The 27,057-nt window shown below is 37.6% G+C and overlaps 2 protein-coding genes across 12 annotated transcripts in view; one reads left to right on the top strand and one right to left on the bottom strand.

The window, feature by feature from the left end:
• On the bottom strand, positions 1–25,404 carry DHX29 (DExH-box helicase 29). 6 transcript variants are annotated; one of them, XM_026062730.1, is made up of 27 exons: positions 25,200–25,404; positions 23,067–23,143; positions 22,087–22,200; positions 21,392–21,521; positions 20,855–21,018; positions 20,000–20,125; positions 19,407–19,533; positions 18,977–19,132; positions 18,185–18,350; positions 16,917–17,040; positions 15,920–16,516; positions 14,927–15,070; positions 14,656–14,832; positions 13,887–14,027; positions 12,757–12,901; positions 12,415–12,535; positions 11,350–11,434; positions 10,199–10,287; positions 9,481–9,609; positions 8,532–8,607; positions 7,609–7,833; positions 6,604–6,740; positions 5,859–5,952; positions 4,849–5,151; positions 3,236–3,367; positions 1,295–1,391; positions 1–560 (listed from the first exon to the last, which is right to left on the bottom strand). In XM_026062730.1, the coding sequence occupies exons 1-27, from the start codon at positions 25,387–25,389 to the stop codon at positions 505–507; spliced, it is 4,122 nt and encodes a 1,373-aa protein (XP_025918515.1). In that variant the 5' UTR covers positions 25,390–25,404; the 3' UTR covers positions 1–504. The 6 variants fall into 6 exon arrangements, with proteins under 6 accessions (XP_025918515.1, XP_025918517.1, XP_025918516.1 ...); XM_026062732.1 differs by lacking the exon at positions 25,200–25,404 and adding an exon at positions 24,951–24,962; XM_026062731.1 differs by lacking the exon at positions 14,927–15,070.
• A 335-nt stretch (positions 25,405–25,739) lies between these two features.
• The window catches only part of MTREX (Mtr4 exosome RNA helicase), a 49,022-nt gene continuing 47,704 nt past the window's right edge, over positions 25,740–27,057 (top strand). For 3 of the 6 annotated variants that reach the window (XR_003252989.1, XR_003252987.1, XR_003252988.1), the window contains exons 1-2: positions 25,742–25,941; positions 26,276–26,407. Coding sequence is in view for 3 of the 6 variants with exons in the window: in XM_026062713.1 (XP_025918498.1) it covers positions 25,829–25,941; positions 26,276–26,407 (245 nt within the window). In the remaining 3 variants the exon portion in view is untranslated. Of the gene's footprint in view, positions 25,942–26,275; positions 26,408–27,057 lie in introns of all 6 variants that reach the window. The other 3 variants (XM_026062713.1, XM_026062710.1, XM_026062712.1) reach the window with 3 other exon arrangements.

Here is a 27,057-nt window from a genome sequence, read left to right as displayed (position 1 = left end):
TAAGATGTATTGCTTTAATAATGCAAATTCATAGCTCAAAAGAATTAGCACTTAGGAAATCCTCGGGGGTTTTTTTGTTTTTGTTTTTGTTTTAAGTTTGTCTTCTGTTTGCAGATATCCAATGAAATACCACTCCACAGAGATTTGGGACCCAATCTTGAATTATTAGTACAGTCTGCATCACCAGTAATGGCATAATTACCACATTAAATGGAAACAAAGAAAAATATAAAAATGACCGTGTCCTGTTCTAAAGACAAACTGTTTTGTCTGCATCATTAGTATGCTCAAACAAATGGCACCAGGTGTATTGTAATGGCTAAACATATTCAATGTGCACCTTTAAAAGTTACCCAGAAAGGTAAGTTTTATGCAAAACCATGCAGTCTTCCCCAGTCATGGCTGGTATCAACAACATTAAGTGTTTAAGTATTTTCAGTTAAAGTTGGAGTGCATATTTCCCCCGCCATTACTGAAGCTCTGGTTTGTTACTGATTTTCAGTTTCAGTTACCATTCTCTGTTTTTATCAGTTCTTTGATGATGTGTAAAACCTTGTCATCTAGGAAAGAAAACACAAACATGACAATGAGTGGAAAAGAATGAGTTTAAAATCTATTCCAAAAACAAAAAAAAACAACCCTCACTGAAGATGACWCTAAAACTTAAAAAATAGACTATCTGTGGAGCAAATAAACAATATATCCATAATACGTGACTGAGTATTTTTTTTATACACTTTTTAAGGAGTTGATTGTGTCTATTTCAATATTTCACAGAAGAGATGAAGAAAATGAAGGGCATAGCCACAGATGCATTAGCCTACTGGAACTCATATTATTCCTTCCCCATCTACAATATTCTTCCGAGTTTCCAGTGTGAAGAGTCTAGATTATGCTTCTCTATCCCTTAACTTTGGGGGCCAAGATGCAATTCCCCATGACTACCTTACGCTGTGAGACAACTCATGCAACACTTGAAATTCATCCATGCTTAAGAAGTTCATCACGCACACAATGTTATTTCTGTTTTAAGAAATGCACCTTACCATTACTATCACTACCGTGAAAACTGTTATCAGGCATATCTTTAAATCAGCATTTGTGCAGATCCTCATACATTCCTACAGAATATATGTAGGATCAGTAATGACTTTTTGGGTGTCTCTAAAGATAACAGAGTTATATTCAAGTTATACTAAACCCTTTTGGGCAAGGATGCAATGTACTAATACTTTCTCAGGTTTGCCACAAGGTTTATATAGCAAATTTTTATGCCAGTAGTCTAAAAGAGTACCTTCGAGAGACATTTTAGGATTCTCAAGCTTCTTCTTTAGAACAGACTCTATGAGAACTCTCAGTTGTTTGAAAATTACTGCAATCTTCACAGGAGCCTGTAAAGAACAGAGAAGACAAACATTTGCATTATTCTCAAAGACATTTTGTACCGAAATACAGATTAAAAGATTACCTTGCATATAAAAAGAAATTCCTGCAAACATCATGCATATGCTTAATTTTAAGCACACAGAGAGCATACTCATGAAATTACTGGGCTTACATTATACCCCCTTATCTTTAAGCACCTTTTCTTTGTAGCATCACAGGCTAAAAGAACAGCAGCTCAGAAGAGTAACTCAAAACATTCACACACAGATCCTAAACAACCAGCATATAGTGAAATTATTAGACATAAGTCAACTGATACCCTCCTTACTCAAAATGTTTATATATGTGTGTATATATATACACACACACACACATATATATAAAAAAAACAGAAAAAACAAATTAATTTGTATTTAAGGACAGCCTAGATATATTTTTTTAAACCAGTATAGTTGGCACTTCTGTTGTCCATTCCTCCACTGCTTATGAACTATATTCTAGTTCCTATTGTATGGGAAGTGGGTCTCACAGAAATTGATAGGTAGGGCCCAACAAGTGGTAGAAGACAAATCTGAATCCAATCTTTATCAGTTATATCTGAAACAAAACATCTACACCTCTGTCCTGCCTCTCAGGAAGGTCTCTCTGGTCCCCTGAGAAAGCAACTGCAAACCTCTCCTAAACCTTGCTAGCCTTTCTGATATCTAAAGATGGAACCTTCCCTCTCCTTCCCTCCCTCTTGTAATCTCTGTTCCAGTCATATACTTCCTGTGGTAGAAACAGCAGCAAAAAACAGCCATAAAATGCAACGTATATTCTGCTTAGCATCTCAGTTAAAAAATAACCACACCATTATGAAACATATTACAAGGTGTAATGTGCCCTGCAAGTGGACAACCTGTGGCCACCCAAAGACCATAAAGAATTCTCCCACAAACACACAGGAAAGCTGATTTTTAAAATTCTGGATGTACATGATAACTGCTGAATTCAGTTGAATGACTGTTTGCTTGCATCAGCATTTGGGTATATAATTTTTACTTTACAGAATGCAGAAAAATTAAAATAATTTGTAGTTTGTACTCTTCCTGGAGTGTAACATAGGGCCCACAGAAGACGAGAAAACTAACCAAGTAGCTTGTAGACTGGCAAAAGCCAATTCTGCCATTTTACAGACTCTACATAAGATTTTGGCATATGCCTAGTTTTAATTTTGACTAAGAAAATATACTAAGAAAGAGTTCTCAGTTCTCCCCTTTCCAAAGAAACCCTTTTTGTTAAACAAACAAACAAAAAAACCCACCACATACCCCCCCACAAAAAATACCCGAAACCAAGAAATACCTTTCCCCCCCATCCCAAAACCAACACACACAAGAGAATCCAAACCCAAACAGTATTTTCCATTTAGATTTTTTTTCCCCCAAGTAACTCCATTTGGGTTACAAAGCAAAAAATATTTTAAAGATAAATAGGTTCCTACATGCTTATAAGAGTGTAGCAGAGAGTAACATAAGTTAGTACACTCATCTGCTTTCAGTACCAGCTCTACAAAAAAACCCTACAGTTTAGTTTAAATTTATTTCCAATAATAGTTTTTCTGAAAGCACACTGACTTTCTTCATGAAGAAAGATGGAACTGATTTGTTACAAGTCACACATTACTAAACTATTCTTTCAAGTGTAATTGGCTAAAATTTCATCACATGCTTACCAGGTTTCCCACCATTTCCATTAATTATATACCTGGGATGAAGGTGGGAGAGAATGTTCTGAAACAAACTTGTACATCAACTCTGTAACAAAAAAGTCAGTGAAACCGCAAAAGGTTATTACTACCCCAAGGCACCTGAAAATGGATCCAGCCATCCACAGATAGGAGACGCTCTCGATGCTGGACTTCTATATCCCCACCAAAAAGCAAAATGGGAAAGGGGGAAATTAAAGTGGTCTCTCTCAAGTACACCTTAGCGTACCTCACCTGCATATAAAACAAACACAAACATTAAAAAAGCCCCCAAACCTACAACACCAAATCTGAATGCTAGTTTTAAAAGCAAGAGCTATACTTTTTTTTTTTTTTTTTTTTTCCTTTTAAGCTCTGATCCACACAATCCATTGTAGAGAGAACAGCTGGCGGCCAACTGTCTGCCCTATACCAGGTGCAAGATGCACAGCATTTAGACCTCTTAAGAGGCAGGCTTAGGTGCTACTAGCAAATTATCGAAGGTCACAACTATGCTCTTGTTTAAATTTAAACAGAAAGATAATGTCAGTCCAGTGCTTCTAGCGGTAACTAGAGATCAAAATTAGTAAACCTACTGAAGGAAAAGGCAGGTAGAACTCTTCCATTAGATATTCTTCTTGGCACCAACTAGCTTGTCAATATATATACATATACAATACATATGTCAATATACATACATGCTTGCACATGCATACACACGTGTGTGCACACATACACAAGAGTGTAAGTTATGGACTAGACTCAGCACATGCTACTTCTAGGTCTGTGAGAAGCCACAAAACCAGAGCAAATGGGATGGGAGAGGAAAGGAACCAAAAATTCTTTCTCCTGGTAACAAAGTCATCTGTAGATCTGTCTCGATTTACAGAGAGGGATGTACTTGAGCTTTACCCTGTATCTTTACATAGAAAAAGCAAGCTTTGTTCCACTGCTCATGGTATAACTTATTTACCTTAGCTGCTGTCCTCCCTTTAGACTAAGGTTCTTGGGGGCCTGGAATTTTTTCAACTCTTTGAAATAATGCTATCGCTTCATATGCATTAAGAACCATAACGTAATCTCCTGCTCTTTTAAAGTTGGCTGTTAAGCAACTCCTGTCACATTTTTGTTGTACCAGAAGTTTATCTGTCTAAATATAAACACTTGGCTTTAGAAAAGAGTTAATGAAGTTTGGAGTAGGGAGGAGGAGAAAAGTGACAAAAATGAAGCTCAGTTATGAAGTTCAGCAGTCAATCACAGAATTGGGTATTTATGCATTTTAAGTTATTACTGGGGATATGAGAGGGCCTGTACTAAGTTTCAAAACATTAGAGCCTGCTTAGAACAGTTAAGAGGCAAAGAAAATGAACACTTTAAAGGGTTACTACTACACAAGTGCGTATATCACTGAGTAAGAGTAATCATCTTTAAAATCAATAGCACTATATCAAAAAAAGTCAATGCTACCATGAAGTTAAATGACAGAGAAAGGTACTTTATGATGAAACTGGTAGCTATAAATAAAACAGATTTGTCAACCTTAACTTCTAGGCAAAATTTCTCTGTGCTCTCTTCAGCACTCAAATGACCCATTTTTATTGGCTTTAGGACATAAGATACTAACACCTTTTAAGAAGTTGTTGTATATTAGTTTAACACTAGAGACATAATGCCACTATCAATTCCATTCACAGTTTTCACTAAGTTATCCCTTTGATATAGAGTCATAGGCTTACCTTCTCCTGGTAAAGAAGCCATCCATATATCTGTAAGTCTCGATTTACAGAGGAGGGATGCACTTGTGCTTTACCCTGAGCAGTTTCTACCATGCATGCCAGCTTCTCTGTGATATCCACAGACTTTGTGTATATTATTTTTCCTACATTGTCATACAGGCCCGCAGTCAACACAGCTTTAAGAAGAGCTATTTCCTCAAGAGAAGGGGATTGTGTAGCTCCATTTCCATCCCATCCATGTTGAGCTGTCGGTGCTGTGAAGCCTGCTGCTCTGACCACCCTTATGAGTTCTTGCTTCACATCCTGAATAGTAAGATATTAGTAAAACTCTGAACTAAAAAGGTACATACTCTAGTCCCATCAGCAGGCAATAGCACTCTAAGGGAAAACCCTCTCACTTAAAAACACCTGTCCGTTTGCAACCATCTTGGCATATTGGGCGTTTCTGAGGTAAACATATGGAATACAGGATTAGATATATACTAAATGGGCTGCAAATTCCAGATCTCCCAGCTGTAGTTAAAAACAAAAAAAGCCAAACAACCAAAAACCACACACACAAAACAAAGAACCCCAAAAGACTCCCACACATAATACACCCCAAAAAAGACAATGCATTTGCATGAAGCATCTGCTCCTGCCAAGAGCTCAGTTATTCAAACTTAACTAGGAAAAACTGATTAGAATATTTTCTCACCAAAAAAAGTTTATTTAAGTAAGATTCTGGCTCATCTTTCAAACTAAGGGTGAAACACACCTACTTTTTGATATCAAGAATGACACAATTTAACTATGCCTTTTAATTTACAAGTTTTGTTTCTCTGGTGGAAGTAAGGACTACCTTCTCCAATGCAAGTGACTGCAAAAATGCATATCAACTAAGCATGCATATCAAAGAACATAAGTGGAGACAAAGCTATGGTATACCACCACTTTAAAAGGGCAGGACATTTTCAGAGGGAAATTTTAATAGATGTGTTTTGATTGCAGAGTATAATTATATGCTTTACCTCCAGAGTTAATAGCGAAGTCCTGTTAAGGAAATTTCTTCTGCAATAAGTCATTTCAGCACGATATCCTCCTTCTTGTCGAGCCTTTTTCCACCTAAGGGAAAAAAATATTTCTGTCTTATTACAGCAAAAAGAATCATATCAAGAGCATAATAATACAAAAGTAGTAATAAGTTAAAATACTGTGTTTTGCTCAGCATCTTCCACTCAAAACCAGAATTAACTGGTTTTAATGAAGAACACCACTGTTGCTCTACTAGCATTCAGGAAAGCGTACCTGTAACAAATTTGACAGATACTAACAAAAACACAAAGGCAATTTTCTCTTCTAAAAATTACATATACTTATATCTTGATAGTTTAAGTGAAAATCAGTCGTGATTTTTGAGTCTTAGGGATATCRTCCTAATCAAAGAAATTATGTATATCTTATATATTTTGTAATATTTGTACTTTATAAAATATAAAATATTCAGGTCAGCATAGCACAGATAGCAAAAGAAATATTTTAAACACTAGGATAAACAGAAGCAAACCTTTATACATATGCAAGGCTAAGTACTAAGTGAGCCATCCTTTTGTAGTACAATATTTGTAAATCTGGTGTCATTCTGAAGGGAAAAACTTCAGATACAAGCAATTCAAGAGAAGATATTTAATAAGGACTCTAAGAAAACAACACCACTTACAGAATGTTAAAGACTCTATCTGTATTTAGGTATCAGGACAAGAGAATATTACTTACCCAAGATAGGCATTGTAGATTGTTATATGGTCTGAAATTGCCACTGCTAGAGATGATTTTGCAAGATCTGCTTCATCTTTTCGACCAATTGGTGTAGTAAACGGGGATTTTTCTGTCATAACAGCAGCCAAAGTTGCCTGCAATTAATAAAGTATACATAATTCTTAAGAAGAGTATTTTATTAAAAATCAACTTACAGTTTTCTCATACAGATAGCTTTAAATTTTCTTTTACAGCAATATTCATGATACTTTATTTTGTCCTTCATTAAGTCTCAAGGAAGACTGATTACCTTGAAAATTTACTATGCAAAATTCAAAATTTACTTAAAGGTACTGCTTATATACTGCCTCACAATACATTGATGAAAAGTGCTTTCCAGCAATTTACTGAATCTCAAAACTCATACAAAACAGTTTGCCAAATGACAGAGAAACACCCAATAAGATACAGTGTAGGGTCAAAAGATTAAGTAATTGCTTTAGATCACACCAAATTAGCAGGAGAAATTAAGAAAATGAAGAATGTTAATTTTCAGTTTTTAGCAGCTAATATATCTATGCCTCCTCCTAATATGCAGTAATTTAGRATGAGGTAAAAACGTAAGATATGTTACAGTCTTCACATAGGTTACCATGTCAATTAATTTGCAGTAGCTTTCCATCAGCATGTTCTTTGCCCATACCACGTGCAAGGTAACCCAGACTGGCCTAACCCACATGTAAGAGGGCTCTTCCCACAAATGTCATGCTCCCTGGTTAACAGATAGATTTGGACACCAAAGTCTGACCATTCTCTTGTGAGTGGTACCCACGAGCTTGAGAACAGTCATACTATTCTCTCCTCCATGATAACCACCTTAAAATTCATGCGTCTTAACTTCTTACATCATCCTTTCAAAACATCATGTTGCAAGAAAACAGATTAATCTTAGAGTTGACTGTTTCTATACTACTAATCTTTTAAAAATATTTAAGTAAAAGATGGCAATATTTCTTTACTCACCACAGGATCCAAGCAGCCAAATATAGCACCAAATATAAGCATTTTGCCAATTTTAACATTGACAGGAAGGGCTGCAAGGTGCTGGCCCAGTGGAGTCAGTTTGGGCTCACTTAATTGACAAGCCCCAATCTTCCTTAACAAGTTCATTGCATTACTGATTACTTGCAGCTGTGGTGGGTCTAATGCTTTGGAAAGGAAATCTTCAGGAGAGCCAAGATTGCATTTCTGTGGATTGAATGGGCATATATTTCAATATAAAGCCTGTTATACTGGAAATTAGCTAAGAACAAATACAACAAACTTTTACAGTAGCTACAAAAGAAACTTGAAAGCACTATTTTTGCATCCAAAAGCACACATTCCTCTCCCTCTAAACCAGCCCCTCGGTCCCCAGAACGCAGAGGCCTTCCACATTAGGTGAACATAACTTATTGTTCAGAAGGGCTTAGTATGGCATGAGACTGATCCCAGAAGTGTATTACCAGTGGCCATACATGAGCAGGAGCCTCCGTGACAGATCTGCTGAGATGGAGTTAGCTTACAAATAGCTTACAAATGCCTTGCAATCCTTGAATGATCCTTGAATGAAGAAGGGGGAAATACCATCCTTCTGCAATAGTTTTCCTGTATATCCATGTATATCCTACTCACTCAGAATACTGGGGGAGTGGCAGGGAAATGCTTCTTTAAGCAGAAAGAAGTTTGAAGAACATTTAACTCCGAGTTGGAATTGCCATTCAGAGTTGAATTAGAATAGTATAGTAAGCTGTCTCACTCAGCAGCATGCTCTGGATTTTGCAAGACACATAGGCCCTGGATTCCTCACTGCAGGGAGAAACCCCACTAGCTGCACTGGATTAGGGAGGACCTAGCACATCTTTTTAGCTAACAAGGTCAGGATAATTTTAAAAGCAAAACCATACCATAATATGAAGGCATAATTCTTCCAAAGGCACGCGTAGTATTTCTGGAACAGAATATTCCATGAAACTTTCAAACCTGTAACATCAAAAAAAATAGGAGAATCATGGATAGTCAATCTAATGTCTGAAGTCAAGTTATAACTTCAGGTTTCACATGCTCATTTTTTGCAGGAGGAGCATGTGTTTTACTGCATAGGTAGAATGCTTGTCCTTTGAGTTAAGGTGCATGTGGTAGTTTGGAAGGCAGGGTTTTAGTGAACAGAAAGGTAATAGGGCATTTATTTTCAAAACAAATACTAAAGATGCATAGCTCTGGAACTGGAAGTTTTGCATGTGGCTAAAATGCATACTTCACTGGTCATTTTAAAATATTTGCTTTGAGATAAAGTTAAGGTCAGAGTAGCTTCAGTCAGAAGCAGAAGAATCTTGTTCTTCAATTTTTAGTATTACACTGCAGTGACACGAACTATAAGTCTTCTGTGCTGTATAAGTTGATCTTTTACCATCCCTAATTCAGAGTTACCACTTCAGGAAAGTATAAATTTGTGTGTTAAGATGAAAACCTCAAAGTTCAGGAGGTAACATTTGTGTATATTGTATGCCAGGGCAACAGATGTTGTTAAAAACAGATTTTCCACGGTGCTGCTACTTTTTTTTTTTTTTTCATCCCCCAAAATGAAAAGAAATTGTTTGAAAACCTTTATATCAGAGAGGTGTTAAGAATACAGTGCATATTTTTAAAAAGTCAAGAAATGCCATGATTAGGACTAATATAGCACTATTTATTCATAAGATACTCGAAGTATATATATATGAGTTGGATCTTTCTAGTTTGCAGTAACTAAATTAAATTTCAACAAGATTCCATGGTTGGTTTTTTTTTTTTCATACAATGAAAACCAGGATATTTAAGTGATTTATRAAAGCTAGCTAACCAAGTTCACGGTACCTGTCTCTTGTGTACATTCGGAAGCAGAATCCATCCCTAACGCGCCCAGCTCTTCCTTGTCGCTGCAGAGCACTAGCTTTACTAACAAAAGTCTCCTCCAGGGAACTCATTTGACTGCTTTCATGATACCTTAAAAATTGTAAAGTAAGTGCATATTCAGCTTTCAGAATTAAAATTCTAATGCATAGTTAATACCTATCTAAAAATATCTGTACATCTAGAATACCTAAATAATATTTGTTTGAAGATATTACGTTTAGCTTTGAAAATTAGGCACACCTGGTGGAAGCTGTACATCATAAAATCTTGGGTACAAATTGATTAAGGTGTAAAAACTGGAAAGGGAAGGAATTATTAGTTCAAGTCCATCTCCCAGCCCACTCAGAATTGTTCTTCTAACACATTTTACAGAGCTTCACACATTTAAAACAGACGAAAAATAACTCCTTAAAACCGAGATAAGAAGGATCTACTTCACTTTCAAATGAGTACTTAGCCATGACACTCCATATATATGAACAGCTCCCCTTGTTCTTTACATCATCTGAAAGAAGACTCCTCCCAAACTTGTACCTAAATTGCAAGCCAATTGATGAGTTCAGTACATTTCTTGTCCAGAAATACAGATTAGGAAAGATGCTACAAATATCTTGCAGTGCCAACCTCCACATATTCACAGTAATCACAGTATAACTTATGAAAAAAATCAAGCTCTTACCTGTTTTCTTTCGTCCTCCCAGTATCAATTACAAAGACAACATCTGGTATTGTAATGCCTGTCTCTGCTATATTGGTTGCCAAAACAATCTGAAATGAAGTAACATAACATAAAAGAATTATGGAATGTTTGTCTCATAATTTTCATCCTTTTAGTTGATATTTGGAATAATTTTGGTAAAAACTGTAATTATAATCACAGAATCACAGAATGGTTGAGGCTGGAACTCTTTGGTTGATCTCTGTAGAGATCACTGAAGTCCAATCTGCCCTGCTCAAGCAGGGTCACCTAAAGCAGGTTGCCCAGGACCCTGTCCAGATGCCTTTTGAATATCTCCAAGGATGGAGACTCCACAACCTCTCTGGGCAAYCTGTTCCAAAATAAAATACAGTATTACTAAAATATTATTATATAATACTCTATTACACACTACAGTTTATAATATCTACATTATTTATAATATATACAGTATACACTAATATATACTATATAATTAACATACTACATAATATTTATGCTAAATGTTATATACAATATAAATATTCTAAATAATAACATAATATTAAATATTGTCACACTATAAATAAAAATTATTTTGGTAAAGTGTTTCACAGAAATATTTTCATTAATAATCTGACAAAGCATTAAAAACAACTGCAGTTGTAGAATGGTTTAGTCCTCCCCAGTTACTGAGGAATCATGAGTTAAGTGAGAATTTCACATGCTTTTAGTTTTACTTTTTGTTTTATAATCTATCAAAATTGCTAGCTAGTATTTGCCAAAACTGGTCAACTTTTAATTGAATTGTTTGGCAGTAAGTGAAATACTATTTGCTAGATAAAAGCTATAATTACCTAGTTAAAACAGTTTTAATAAAGGAAAGCAACAATCAGAAAAAGTTCTTAGAAAAACATTAGTTTTAATAGTTTGCCCAATTACTTTCAAGGTTTTCACAACATGCCAACTTCTATCTGTTAGTGAGCACCAAGCTAGAAGAATTCTTTTCAGTAAGAAAATTTCAGGAATAACTGGTTGTTGTGTAATTCTGTAGGATTTAATTTTAAAAGCATTCACAGTTGCACCTTCCCTCCCCCCAACTTTTTTTTTGTCATCTTTCAGTGGTGAACTTTGCCTTTCTAAATGCATCATACCTTTCTAATGCCAAGAGGAGGTATTGTAAATGCAGCTGCTTGATCTTGAGTTGAAAGAACAGAATGCAAAGCTATCAGCCTGTGCCTAGAAAGAGAAATTACACTAATCAGTATGTACATTATGATACACTATGAATGAGATCAGAATGATGATGGCATGACGGAGAAAGAAGCTAAAATGAACACTGGAAAGAGTAAAACTTTGTACAATTAGGTATGAAAATTATCTTCAGCATTTTATTAAGATATCAAGAAAGGATAACATTGTTAACACCATTATTTCATAGGGCTGTTAATCCTATTTGGCAACAGGGCAGCAAAATCACTACTATTGTATAACTCTAGGTTAGTTTACATTGATAACATAGCAAAAAAGGGAACTAGGTGTCCGTGAACCTGAGTCCTTCACATTATGCTTCCAAGATAAGGGCCATGACTGAAACTGTGTACAGAACTATAAGCACAGGCAAATTTCGGCCTTATAAAGCCCTTCAGAGAAGAGACAGACACAGAGACTTGGACTTTCCTTCTCCTTCAGTTCTAGACCTTGACACCTAAGTCCATCTTATGAACCTTTAAAATTTGACTGCGTATGTTCTTTCCATGTCATGGTATTGCTAACTTGTAGTTAGCTGTAAAAAAATTTGAAAAACTGTCCACCACTGTAACTCTATGCTGGTTCTCTTGGTAGATTACTGTCTCTGGATCTCTTAAGAAGTAGCCATTTCCATGCATACAGTAAACTGGAGAAAACCRTCTCAGATACAACAGCTTCTATATCTTAAGAAGTAAAAATGAAGTAGTCGAGTGCTTTGTGATTATGTAAGTTTGTTCAAAAGTGGCATCAAAAGAAAAAGACGCAGTTACAACTGTACAAGACCTAAGCACTTGTCATTTTTGCTTATATCATTTTTAGATAATAAATATAGGTTTGTAGTAAAAACAGTTCAGAGGTACAACTTTCAACAATTTCCTTTTGAAAGGATAGCTGGTCTTAAATCCAAGAAGAACATATTCATCAAATTAAGCAATCTAACTTTATAGAAAAAAAAAAATCTACATTACCTGTCACACAAGTTAAATCTTCGGTCAGTTGAAATGAGATCATACAGCTGTTGGATATGAGCAAGGCCTGGTAAAAATATCAGCACAGCACCTTCAACATTTTTGAACTGGGGACTTCTATCTGGAAAGTTACAGTATAGACATGTAGTTAAAATAAACATGTATTTGTGAACAGGCTCATCTGAGAACAGGAACTATATCTGGGCCCTGTGGTAAACACCTTTGAGGATGTTTCATATAATAAGAATGAAGTCAAACATCCTTATCAGTAGCAAGCATCAGGAAATAAATTAATCAAAGAGCAGTCTCAAATATGTAAATTTATTATGTAGCAGACTGTACCTAAGTATGCAAGCAACTCCAAAATAAGTTCAAGGTTGATCTTGTAAGGGTTCATATAGAAGATTGCTTGCTGTGTTCGACTGCTATACTTCTCATAGTAAGGAGCCAAATCAATACCAGATCCAGACTGGACTGGGACATACTCCTAAAAAGGAAGAAAAGCAAAAGTCACATCCTCAATGTTTTCTTAGAAATTAAAAGAGAAGGTAAATTTATGTCATTCACTTAAAGGTTCTTAAGATAAAAATTGAGATAAAAACAAAAGAGAGACATTTATGTGATTAACTCCCCACTGAAATCAGCATGAGCTAAGTTTCTAATCACACAAACATCTACATAACCTGTGCATAGGTATCTATTACTGATAAATGACACTCCAGATTAAGAGTCTTTCAAGACTCTTTCAATCTCTTGAGATTTTGGAGTTTAAAAAACTAGTCTCTCCTTTCTTCTCTCCCTTCCCTCTCCAACTAACAACTGCAATGAAAGTTAAGAGATACCTCTGAAGAGCATGTCAGAGCACTGACAGGTGTCTATCCAAAGTATAAACAGCCTAGATGAATAGCCTAAGGAAGATGCCTACAGCTACATAGCATTCTTACTCCCTTCCCTTCAAGGGTTTTAATCTAAAAGCATGTACAGCTGTCACTGCAAAAAGTTCAAGGATTAACTGAGTTCTGGTGACCCAAAAAGCTCTACATAAACTGATGAAAACTGTTTTATCAGCATCCCAAGTTGGAGGATCTTGGTTTTGCTAAGGAGGATGTGACTTTGTCTTTTCTGCTCTTAGATTCACAACTAGGGAGAATTCCTCAGGAGAGAACTGAAGTGCTTTTCCCAGCTGCCGCTAATGGATCCACAGCTGGGAATTTGCATGAGAGAAACAACAGACCCCAAAGTGTCAAAAACAGCAAAATCAAGGCAGCTGTGAAGGATTTGAGAGAGACAAACATAAGGCTACTGATTTAATAAGTATTTGGTTTACACTGTATAAGTGCCACTGCGTCTAACTTTTGTTTTGCATTAATTGTTGAAAGAATATTTGATGTTATACAATTCAATCACATTTAATACAAGCAATTAAAAAACCCTCAAATTTTCCAAACCTACACCAGAAATACCTGTTTTACCTGATACTTTGTAGTGCCTCCTCCTTTGCTAGTAACATTTACTGTTATTTCTTCTTCCTCCTCCAAGAACTTCTGGCAATATTCTGAGTCTCTCTCCAGAACATATCCAGTTGCTTCAATTACATCTTCAACATGGAAAATCTATAGTGAAAATTCACAAAAAAAATACAAGGCATGCCAAGGAATAGTCAGCAGCTTTTTTGTTCTTTAAAGGTTATGTACAAAGCTGAATATGGCATCTCCCCTTTTAATGCTGTACTAGATCTTGCATATTTCAACTTGTCAATTCTTCTTATGATCTCTGAAAGCCTGAATTCAGAGCTGCTGCGCGTTTTTGTTAAGGGGCCTCTCTACGTGCTCACTACCATTAGTAGCTTCACCATAGCATACGACATGCATGAGAAACACACAGGAGTGTAATGAGAAAGCTGAAGGGGGGAAAAGTTCTGACACTTCCATTTCCCTTACTGTCTAGGTGGAACAGAGAGAAAGTCAGAACATCACTGTCGTTAGATGGACTGATTTTAAGCAATTTATAAGTCTCTCAGGAAAAAAAAAAAAATAGTACAACCTTATACTTCAAATCACTAAAGCTATTTTGTATTTTCAAAACTGAAAAAGGATTATGAGTCCTTGAAACACAGATTTAAGATATTTTCTCCTAACTATAGATACATGATATAGCTATATTTACTATAGATAAAAACTAGGAAAATGCGGTATATGTACATACAAAGCATCTAGTATAATCAAAGAAACATTTACCTACCTCAACAGGATAACTCCTCCCTGAGATCCTTAAAATGGGACAGTGAGAGAAATAGCTGGAAAACTTCTCGCTGTCTACAGTAGCACTCATTAAAATCAGATGCAGGTCTGAACGTTTATGCAAGATCTCCCTCAGAATAATTAGCAAGAAATCAGACTGGACACTTCTTTCATGTACCTAGAATTAGAAAAACATAATCTATAGTAAGGCATTAGCACATGTAAAGTCCCAGAACAACTATAATTTCTGCAGAACAGTAAGAGCTGATAACCTCATCTACAATAACATGAGATATACTTGAGAGAAGACCATCTTCTTGAAGTTTCCGAAGCAGAACACCTGTTGTACAGTATAGTAGTTTAGTGGCTTCTCCTGTTCTCGATTCCATACGAATTTGATAACCACACAAGGAATTCTTAAAAAAAAGTAAAATACAATAAAATTATGGAATGGTATTAAAAATACAGTAATAACTTAAAATAGCATACAAGCAAGAGATATGCAAAATGAAATGATATTTAAGCACTGTCAGATTCAGACACTGCACAGGTTGCTAGTTAAACAGTACAGTGAGTTGACTACAGCACTGTTTTTTCCACACATGCATTTTTCTTTGTTAAAAAAGGGAAAATACACTGGAATCTAAAAGCTACAGTTTCTCCAGAGTAGTAAAGAGTTAATAACTTCAGTGTTTTTTCTTCAGTTTTTTTGACAGTCTTCAAACAAAAGTATTTTTGCAATAGAGGTATGGATTCCCTCTAGGGATTTCACATGAATAGACTGCCATAAAACACACAGGATCTTGCTTTTCCTCAAAACACAGAATAACCAAGGTTGGAAGGGACCTCTGGAAGTCATCTGGTTCAATCCCTCACTCAAAGCAGGGCCAAGCTTGAAGTCAGACTGGACTGCTCAGAGCCTTAGAGTGCAGCTTTCAGTATCCCTAGCGATGGAGATTTTACAGTCTCTCTGGGCAAGCTGCTCCAATGCTTGAACATTCCCACCATGAAACTCCCTTGTTCTTAGTCACTCTTTGTAAAGCTTTTAGAAATGCTGTATGGATTCCCAGGGGTCCACAGATGACAATTTGAAAACAAAACAAAAACAAAAACCAGCTGACWTTGCAAGATGTCTTTTCCAAAAGAAAAAAAAAACACTAAATATTCAGTTGTATAAGAAATAGTGTTTTCACTTGGACCAAGAATCCAGTTCCCTATAAGTCTAATTGCTTAAGACTAGAAATAAGAATTGAAAAGCATCTTACTTTTCCTCCAGGTCCAGACTCACAGCCCAGCTCTTCACAAACCCGGGTTGCCAGACTCACTGCTGAGATTCTCCGGGGCTGTGTACAAACAATATTACATTTACCTGATCCCTCGTCTAGTAACAAGTCTTCTAACAAGAAATGGGGCACCTGGGTACTTTTCCCACTGCCTGTTTCACCAGCCACAACAACTACTCGATGTTTTTTAAGAGTTTCTACTATCAAATGTCTATGCTTAAACACAGGTAACTCCTGTCGCTCTTTCAGAAGCCTCTGATATCTGGAGGAACTTTGCAGCTTTTTGAATAAAACTCTTGAAGGCTCCAAATCATCTATGTCTGGGGTCTCAAGGGAGAGATTGCTGAAGTCCTCATCAGAAACTAAGTTTTCCCAAGAATCTTCAGGATCCTCAAACACTTTGGGTTGGTTTTCAGACTGCAGCTGCTGCTGTTGTTTGAGTTTATTTAATAATTTAGCAATAAAGTTATCACGAGGTTTGTTGGTTTCTATCTTGTTTTCTTCTTCCTTTTTCTTTTCAATGTCACTCCATTCTAACCAGACATCTCGATAGGTCGGAGGCAGCAACTGATGGACTGACTTTAGAGAGAAAAAGCAGGAAAAAAAAGTTCACTAACATTTTATGTATAAATGAATTTGAGTGGTAAGAGACATGATCAAATGAAATATGGAGCTATTTTTAAGTACAGAACTATGAAAACCGCAATGTCAACATTTACAATACACTTTTTTTTCCTCAATTTGCTTGCATTCTTTCCAACAATGAAAGAACAGTTTTACTACAGAATTCCTTCCTCCCCATAATCTACAACATGTATGTATGATTTTCAGTAAAGACAAATGAATACATAATTAGAGCAAAGAACTGACCTGGAAACATTTTATCAGATCCGTTTTAGAAGTTGGCTGTAAAAATTACAACTAACAAGTGCAAAGGTAGATCCCAGGCTAAGAGCAGCAGTACCAGGGAAAATCTTACCTGTCCCTTGGCTAAGTGATAGAGCGCCAAAGTAGCAGCCAGATGCTGTGCTTGCATACTATCTTCTGTTACAATTGTAGGACACACTGCCATTATATCATCAGATGATTTGGTAACCCTGACCCTTAAAGACAGATTCACACAGGCATTTCTCTTAATTTTGTTTATCAATATAAACAGCATACTTTTTTTGTTAAAATGAAAGAGTGAAATTCAAATAGAGAAACTAAATTAAATAAACTGTTACTCAGTAATATTTTGTAAGTAGAAACAATAAAAACAGTTGTTAAGCTTTGACTAAACAGCAGAAGATTTCAGCAATAAATTTGTGAAATTTCTCTTGTAAATAACATTGTCTATTTTCTTCAAAATAGTGGAAGTATTTATATGCATATAGACCACTGGTAAGGTTGCTTTGGAACAAGGACTAAGTATTTGTGTGTCCATAACTACTCAGCACAGTCTAGGCACTAATATGACAGTTAACAGATACCTGTCAGTTGGACCAGCAGTAATAAGTTTAATACATTCTCAGTTAAACAATTAGCAATTTCTAACATGGGTTAGGAGACAGACTTTTAATTTCATTTGGTTCCTTCAAAAAGCACTGTGTACTCAGTGAACTGTACTAACGAACTGGGAGACATTTTATGAGATATTTCACGCTGCAATTTACAAACTCCAGGAATAAAATTGCAGTAATTTGCAATGAAGTGTCCATTATATTTGTACATAATAATATTCCATTCTACACCACTATATTCTAGATTCATTTTCTAAAAGAAAAACCGAAAAATTACTTGCACAGCGCTGTATTGGTTATAAGCTTAGGGTAGCTATCATGCAAGTTTCTAACTTCTGCTTTATAAAAAAAAAAAATCCCCCAAAGAGTTTTGGCATTTATATACCTAAACCTCCATATTTTTATATATTGCTTTGACTCAGAATACTAGAAGTTAATAATCCAAATTTATCTTACAGAATTGTTTTTAGAATCTTTCATTCAGCAGTACAGAATTAAAAGCTAATAAGCGAATCCCTTCTTTAGCAGCTCTTTCAGCAGAACTTATTCTTTCTAGTGTCCAGCCTAAGCATTACTTTTGCAGAGTTATCCAGAAGGAAATACCTCCCTGTTGGACGAAAAAAGAACTTAAGTTAAGCATGCTACATTTACATATATCTGGATCTACACTACAAAACAGAAGTAGCCAGCATCTATATTTTTAAAGGAACCAACAGAAAATTTAAAGTTCATGGGAAGTACATACCTACATTTCCAGTATCTTCCAACTGGAACTTTTTCAAAAGCAGGATTTGGACTCTTGGGAAAATTTTTCCTGCACCAGTCAATCAAAAATTGTTTTGGTGATTTACCAGTCCAGCTTCGAGCACTGTAATCAAAATTTCTTATATCTAGTGGTTCTTTCTTTTTCACTGTAAGAGTAGAACACCACACATTTTAATTCTCCTAAAACTTTTATTTTACATTCCTTTGATGGTCAGAAAGTTTTAACTTTCTTTCAATTGTATTTTTACCAGAAAGTAGTATTTTCCAAAATGTTCTGCAGTCCTATTAAACAAGCAGAGGGAAAACAGTGGGGCTGATACATTATAGAAATCTGTTTTCCCAAAAGATATCTAGCAGAAAAATAAATTTCAGCATTCCATTTTCTGTCTTTGATTACTCAATTTGAAAACCTTTAACTATTGTCTGGTTATTACTAGACAATATAACAGTTTGAAGATTTACAATGAAAATTGTTTAAGTAGAGAAGAGGGTAAAAATTAATTGAAACAATACAACTTACCTTACAACTATGAAAAAATCAAGRTTTTTTTAGACATGACAATGTGTGGCAGAAATAGCTTTTAATACTATATGTTTTAAAAAATACATATCCTTTAAAGCCAATTTTGCCACTGAAGTAGTCCAGCTGCCCCTTCCTGCAGTTGGAGCTTGATGATTTAGCACTGCAATGCAATAGGACCCACGCAACAGAACTTTGGTATTCAGAATTTGTGGTACACACTGAGTTTGTACTGAACAGTTTCTGACATACCTTTCTCTTCTTTTGCAGCACCCTCAGGTTTTTCAAGCAAGCTCAGATTCAAAGTGGTTTCCTGAGGTAAGGGAGTTTTTTTCTTTTCATTTTGTTGTTGGTTTGAAATCTTTATAGCCAGATTAAATACAGGATGTTCTTCAAGTGTTGCCATTTCTGTCAAAAGCAGATAATACAACTTATTCACACTAATTGCTGAGCATCTGTTCTTTAAAAAGAAGAGATTGGCTATAATTTACATTGAGCACCCAAAAACTGAAGTAGCAAAATGTCACTTCAGAATTTGGCCCACACAAAATGCATAAATTCAGGAAAGTCAGCATTGTTCACAGCCCTCTGAATTGCAAAATCAATTCAATCTGATTCAGAGTCTTCTTTGCATAACAAATATGCAGGCCACAAAAGAAACAGGTCATTTGCATGGTTCTACCTTGCTGAATTCTTCTTATTTTCTCTTGTGCTACCTTCTGGCTTTGCTTATCTTTGTCTTGCTTGGAGAGGCTTGCTTGTTCTTTTGCTTCTGAAAGCTTTGCAGCCAGATGTAAATACCTTTCATTCTATTCCAAATAGAATTATTAATTAGAAATTGAATATTGTATAGTTGCTTTTAATGAACTTCACAATAAAATGTATTTTTTTGTCCTTTATATCAAACTTACACAAAAAAGAAACAATTATTTTTTAAATACATAATGGTTAAAAACCCCCAGACCTTGACAGTCACCTTCCTAGTCTCACTGAGACTTGTTTCAAGAATGTTTTTTTTTAATTCTGGCATAATGCATTAAATATTTTAAACCAGTATGAAATATAAGAGAATAACAACTTAGGAAAGGAGATGTTCCAACACATTTCCCTCCAGTAGTCTGCAATGATGTAAAATATAAAGACAACATAGGACAGTAGGCCAGCTATTCAACTCCCAATTTTTAACAAGCAGATCCACAACTTGCAGATACAGTTTTTGCAAGATTTCTTGTTTAAAAAAAAAAAAAGTTAAGATAGTTAAAAAAACTATCTTACTGGGTCAAACTTCTCTTCATCTGTCTCTTTCATAGACTCATTTTTCTCTTCATCAGTCTGTTGCTCAGCATATTGCAAAATCCATTCCTTCATGCTCACTTCTTTCTCTTTCCCCACATTTTTTTCCTAGGAAGAACAAAGAAAATTAAAAGCAATGGTAACAGTACATAAAAACACCAGTAGCTTTTTCAGTCAGCATTTAGCAACTATTGCTCAAGATATTATATATAAAAACTAAGTTACATGACAGCTCAACAAAACCAATGGAGCAAGCTTCTCCAACCAGGATAAACATCTCTTAATATACTTATATAGCTCTTAATACTACAAGAACTGCAGAAGAAAAGGGAAGAAGAAAAAAAAAGAAAAAAAGAAAAAAAAAACCACCCTTACAAGACATCTTGTGTAAGATTCAATAACCTCAGGAATCAAAATACCAAAGCACAGAGGCAAACTTGCACCCACACAGATCAATAGAAAAGTGCCATCTATAAATAACAGAATGAACTAATTCCAGGAAGAAAAAAAAAAAAAAAAAATCAAGCTATGTTAGGATTTGTTTTTCTCTTACTAGCCAAAAGTTACCACAAAAAACAAACCAGAAATAGTCTTTTAGGCTTCACATGAAAAATGCTACCTTCAAATGACTATTCCACTGTAATTAAAATAACGTTTTATCTATCTATATATTTATAACTATATAAAACAAAATTAACTCACATTAATGAAATTATTAAGSACAACATATTTTCAGAAGTCTTACCAGTCTAAAAATGATGCATTGAAGTCCATGCAAGTCTGTATTCTGGAAATCTCTACCCCCCACCACATACAACTTAATATTCTTCTGATTACCTTAGTTTCARGGCCATTTTCTTTCTTTTCAGGGCCATTTTCTTTCTTTTTGTTATCTGCTAAGCAAGGTGGAGGCTGGCATTGTAGCACAGGAGAAGAAAATTTTGCTCTAGGTTTCTGTTGTTGCTCTTCAAACTGCTGGCTAAAACCTTCAGGCAATGCATCTTCAAAATAAAGAATCCATGTCATAGCATTTGGYACCAAGAATTACTGAAAAAGGTTTTAAGTGCGCTGGGAGCAAACTAAGAAAACCATGAAAGAAACAGCATGCTGAAATAAAGTTAGGCTTTGACATTTACATAAGTCAGTATTTGCTTCTGGACTTTCATAAAACACCGAGTGGAGAAAGAAAAGGGCTACACAACTTCACACACACACAGTCACAAAACCAGTCAGCAGCAAAACTATGCAAAGAACACCATACTGGTCTTAGAGAAACAATGCATTTAATGACTACTATGCAGCACTACCATGTAAGAGTAGCTCCTATTGCTCTTCTGTTAAAAGCTGTAGTCACTTCTCTGTCACCATACTTACCATCTGGAAGGTTTAAACAAAGCCAGTCAAGTGCAGAGTGAAGATCACCTCCATATAAAATTGTATTTTTCATTGCTTCCTCAATGTGCTCAGTCTTAAAAGAGAATCTTTGTAAAGCCATATATACATCCTACAAATAAATGCCAGACAGAAAAAAAATCAGTATTTAATCTAACAATCCAATATAGGCTCATAAACTCATTTCCCACGTATCAGACTAAACAGTATTAAATGGATGTAAACAGCATAAATCCACATATCAGAAGGCAGAGTAGCAAATTTTGTTTTGCATACAAACCTTATAATCATTTTGATTGTAAACATGTATGTATAAATATACAAATGTTCCGGACTTTGAACAGTATGCATATGTTCTAGTTAGAACAATACAACTGGAACTTTCCAGCTATGATACAGAGACAAAAATGTAGGAAGCAAAACACACAAAACATTCAATTTTTGGAAAGTAAAGTTCTATTCCTGTATCCTGTTTGAAGACTCCGATTTTGGTTACTGAACACATAAGAAACATCTTTCCTAATAAGCATGCTCATTTATTTCACTGGCTAATCATTAATGTAGTTACTGGAAAGCATGGTACAGCAGCTTGTACTACATGCCAAAGTATAAATGACAAGAAAGAAACTATTTATTCTAAATAAACAACAGTCAGAGGAAAATATTTTAAATTCTACCTGTAGTTTCTTAGCAGTAAGTCTTTTGGAAATCATTCCTTTGTCATCATTTTGTTTTTTATGCTCATTGATTACACCAATAATCCTTTTCTCCAAATTACTGTTAATCATTACCTGCATAAAGAAAATTAGTCAATACAAAGTAAAATTTTACAAATTTTAGGACATATCTATTCTTTTGCCTAAAGAAATGAGAATCCAGAAACTTCTCTGCCATTCAAACCTCCACTCTTCCAGTTTTCCTTAAGTGTGGTAATCCTTTCTTATGAAAGGGGCAGATTCTTTTTTTTTTTTTTTTTAAGTTGTACACTTCTACCTGAAATGGAAGAATTCGTTTCCTATTACAGGAAAGGCCTGTGTACATCTTCAAGAAATATAGTATGTCAAAAGAAATAAAAGAAAATTTTCTGCTGGAAACAACAGGGCCTCTCTTCTCAGCTTACAAGAACTAGTACAAAATAATTTGACCATCAAGATACAACCTGTGACACAGTTCTTCCTATCTGACTTAAAAAAAATTTTTCAAAAAATTCAGCCATAATAATTTCATTATTTTTAACATTGCTAAGATAYGAACCAAACTCTGGTTGCCCTGAAGTTGTGTAATTAAAGAAATTAGTCCCTGTATGCAGGTAATAAAAAAGTCACATTGTGTTCTTGCTTTGAGAAGAAAAACAATCTATATGCATAAGAAAAGCCCAAACCTAAGTCTTCATAGTCCTACACTTCCTATCACTTATTATTTAAAAATATTAATGTAGATTTTCTCTTATGACAAGTATTAGTTTACACTATTTTTTAAAGTTAAAACCGCAAACTTAAACCCACTAAAAACCCCAAACACCCCAGACTCAGGAGAATCCATGCCTAATACATGAATATATCTGGATAATACAATACATATAACTGAAGAAATATTTACTCAGCTAAAAGTAAGTACTATGAAAAACAAAGCTGTTTTTACCAAGAAGGATACTCACCTTAAGAACAGATTTATCTAGATTTGCAGCAGCAGCACTGGAATCCATTGTTGAACTAAAACTGTAAGTTTTTGGACCTGCAAATTAAAAAAAAAAAAAAAAAAGCATCAATAATGTAAGCAGAACACAGAGAACATTCTTTACAATATCTAAAGCAGACCCATCATAACGCAGGTTAGTGCAGGCAAACATTATACTCATTTCCAGTAAACAAATGAACATATATAATAACAATAAGAATCATCAACAGTATAGAAAGGCCTTCAAACAAGGAATAGTAAAGAAGGGTATAACTCTGGGCAGATAAAATATAAAATCATGAGTGGCACAACAAGAGGAAATAGGGACTAACTGCTCACTAGCTCTTCCAATACAGGAAGAAGCAGTGCCACATGGGAAAGGTAGAAGCTGGCAGGTTCAAAAGAATTAAAAGCATCCGTTTTTTTTAATGACAAAGTACATAGTCACGTAGCAGAACTCTGCCACGAAGCTGTGGACATCAGAAGTTTACATAGGTCCAAGGGTAAACAGGACAGTTTTCTAGAAAAGAAATCCATTAATTTGGGAGGTTACTGAAAAACAAGACACCACCTAATCTGGCTGAGGAAGTCGCTATGCCACAAACAGGTGGAGGCTGCAAGAGGATACTATGGAAGTATCACTACCTATCTGACCTATTCTTACCTACGTATCTTCTTTTGGTGCCTGTCAAGAAGAGGGTACCGGGTTACGCAGACCTTTGGTCTGACCTGTTATGGTCATTCTTAAATACTTTAATTCAGTAGTTGTTAGTGGAAAAAATATTCATTCACAAAACTATTTATTATCATTAAAGTTGTTTAGCTTTTCACAGCACAGCTTGATTTGGACTGAATATTTTTTGGCATGCACATACCATTTCTGGTACTGCACAGGTAAAAAGAAACCCTTTGAACAACTTCACAGCATTCAGGTCCCTGCAAAACTGGCATGCAATACAACATACAGAATAGCAGTGTTAGCTGCTACCTTCAAATGCACCAGCATGCCATCATGCCAGGTGGGCAGCTTGCCCATGCTGGGCAACCTGCAGAGACACTCCAGAACAGCTCATGCTTAGATCAGGACTAGCAGACAACTGCATTTCAAAAAAAGCTGCTACTTTCGACCAGGAGTTACAAACAGCCGTTAACACTCACCAGCTAATCATTGGTATTTACTGTGCATTTACTGTGTATTTGCTGTGTAGCTCCACAGTACTTAGATTACACTACTTTTCTTTGTGCTTACACTACCTTATTTTTCACCATGGCAGACAACCTGAGAGACAGGCAGCATAGTTTCTAAGAAGAACTGTGAGTTGGATGGTGCCGGGGGAGTGGGAGATATAAGAAATACAAGTATCGGAACCCAAACTTGGAAAAGCACAGAGTGCAGTATGAGTGTCAAGAAGTTTAAAACACAGGGTAATGGTTTGCCAGACTTGATATTAATAAGCTGGAACATCTAATGGTCTGGGCATTACATGATTTGCTTATAGTCTGCAATATGAGTTGTTACCCATGTTATTTGGTATCTGAGCTACTTCTGATAAAGCTGGTTTATTAAAAAGACAGAGCTCACTAGGCTACAGAACGCTAGCCCGAGTTTTAGGCTGCCCTGAGACTAGTCAGCCCTGCTGCTCATCCAACAGGGCTGCACCATCTCCAGCCCTGGAAGCACCCGAGACTTCTGCACGATGCTAGCAGCGTGACATAAAAATGCCCAAATTCCCAGTAAGCCTGTTTTGCACACTTACGGAACTAACACCTATTTCAGCAAAGACCAGTACGAAGGGCTCATCGCTGCGAGAGTGCCACGCCAAACGCACAAGAACTGAATAACTGCACAAGAACTGAAAACAACCTAATAAGACGCGGCGCGGTAACTAAGGCAACACGTATCAGTGCCAACAGGCCTCGCCTGCTCAGGAATTCCCCAGAAGGCGACACGGGCTAAAGCCAGCCCTGCACGGCTCGCTGCTGGCGGCGTTTAACGCGCCTCCCCCGACGCCCCTACGTCCCTCGGCGGACACCCCGCCGGAGCGGCCCCGCCACGGCGGCCGGCTGGGGCACCAGGCCGCCACCGCCGCCGCCCGGGCTCCCCGCCCCGCACCTTGCTTGACGCGAGGCTCCTTGGAGGCCGGCGGCGGCCGCGGCGCCGCTCGGCTGCCCGCCGCCTCCGCAGCAGCGCCGGCCTCGGCGGCGGCGGCCCGAGCGCGGGCGGCGGCGGTGGCGCTGGCGGCGACGGAGGCGGCGTGGGCCGCCCCGCCGCCGCCCCGGTGCTTCTTGTTGCGGCCGCCCATGGCGCCTCCTGCCCGCACGGCACCCGGCCGCCCCCCTCACATCCGGGCACCACGCTCAGCACCCCCCATTGGCCAGCGCCGCCACGCTCGGCGCCGCTCGGCGCCCCCCATTGGCCAGCGCCGCCGCGCGTGAGGGTGCTCGCCCCCCCACCGCCCGGCCTCCAGCCTGTCCGGACAATCAAGTTCCGGGCCATGGGCCGCCCCGGGCCGCGGGGGGTTGTGGGAGGTGCCTGCGCCCGGCGTGGCGGTGCGCCGTAGGGAGACCGCCGCGGGGCCTGAGCCGCGGGCCCTGTGCGCCGGGCCGGGCCGGGCCGGGCCGGGCCGGGCGTGGGGTTCGCTCTGACCCCGGGCCCGCGCGCGGCGCTCTTCCCCTTCCGAGTGCGTGGGGAGAGCGGGGCGGGGCGCCGCGCCGCGCGCGAGGCACTGTGGGATCGGGAAGATGGCGGACGCGTTTGGGGACGAGCTGTTCAGCGTGTTCGAGGAGGACTCGGCCGCCGCCTCCGGCGCCAAGAAGAGCAAAGCGGGCGCCGCCGACGGCGCTAGGAAGCCGGGGTGAGGGCGCGGCGGCGGGGGATGGGGCCCGGTTGCGGGGGTCGGTGCGAGGCGCTGCGCCCGCGGGAGCCGTGCAGCCCGGAGGCCGTATCCCTGTTCGTGCTCCCCGGCCCCAAGGCTGCAGGCAGCCGGGGCGGGATGGGGGGACGCGGGGACGAGTTCATCCGGGAAGCGATTTGGTAACCCGCTGTGGTTTTCGCGAATGGGGTTCCCCAGGTTGCGCCCCAAATGCGATGTGATCAGTGTTGCAGATAGGAGACCTGATTTTCTTTCTGAAAATACACAGAATTGCTTAAGAGGCAAGCATCAGATCTGTTGTCTTTTTATCGTACAGGAAACGATTAGAAGAAAAATCTTCAGTAGTTGCTCCAGGCAAGTCCAAAAGGGAAGTAGAAGTCAACAGTACAGAAGATGCAATTTTGGGAAAGAAGCCGAAATTGGAAGATGTTGTATCAGAAGACATTAAGTAAGTCTCCTAGCTTAATGTGCAAAGGAGTCATAGCAAGACTGTTGCTAATTACTTGTATGCTAGTTGTGAATTAGTATGAACTGTCCACATTGTATTTATTGTTACCATAAATGGATCAATGGTTTTTGGTTATTGCCATCATGTTGATTTCAGGCATGTAGCAAAAGATAAGTAGTGAGGCACATGAGAGGAGGCAGGCTTGTGAGTGAGTACCAGCTCACTGAAAGAAATAATTGGCTTGAGATGCAGGAAGAAGACTTTGACCAAGAAAACAGAAACAAGACTTTTTAGGCATGTGAGATTATAGCTGGAACAAATATTTGGGATCTAAATACAGACATGCTTTTAAGTTTGAACAGACATCACAGGTACCTAACATGGAGAGGGGGATAAGCCTGGAGTTATTGCCAACTGGGAAGATGGCTGAAGGGAAGCCAGCATGCCGTTTCTTTACATTAGGATCTGCCTGTCTCTCACTCTTTTCTTTCCAGAACTTCATAATAAGTATTTTGAAGGTGTTGTGAAAGCAGATTGAAGGGACAGTTCAGGAGCTTCCTCAGCTTAGTGTGTCCTAAGAGATTGTTGGGAGCTCAAAAGTTTACATAGGTTAAGAAAATGATTAGGTAGGTTCACGGAATAAAAATTCA

Source organism: Apteryx rowi, unplaced genomic scaffold (assembly GCF_003343035.1).
Source record: "Apteryx rowi isolate R43461 unplaced genomic scaffold, aptRow1 scaffold_192, whole genome shotgun sequence".
NCBI classification, from domain to species: domain Eukaryota; kingdom Metazoa; phylum Chordata; class Aves; order Apterygiformes; family Apterygidae; genus Apteryx; species Apteryx rowi.
Note: the sequence above shows the minus strand (reverse complement) of the source record. Positions and strands in the feature narration are given on the sequence as shown.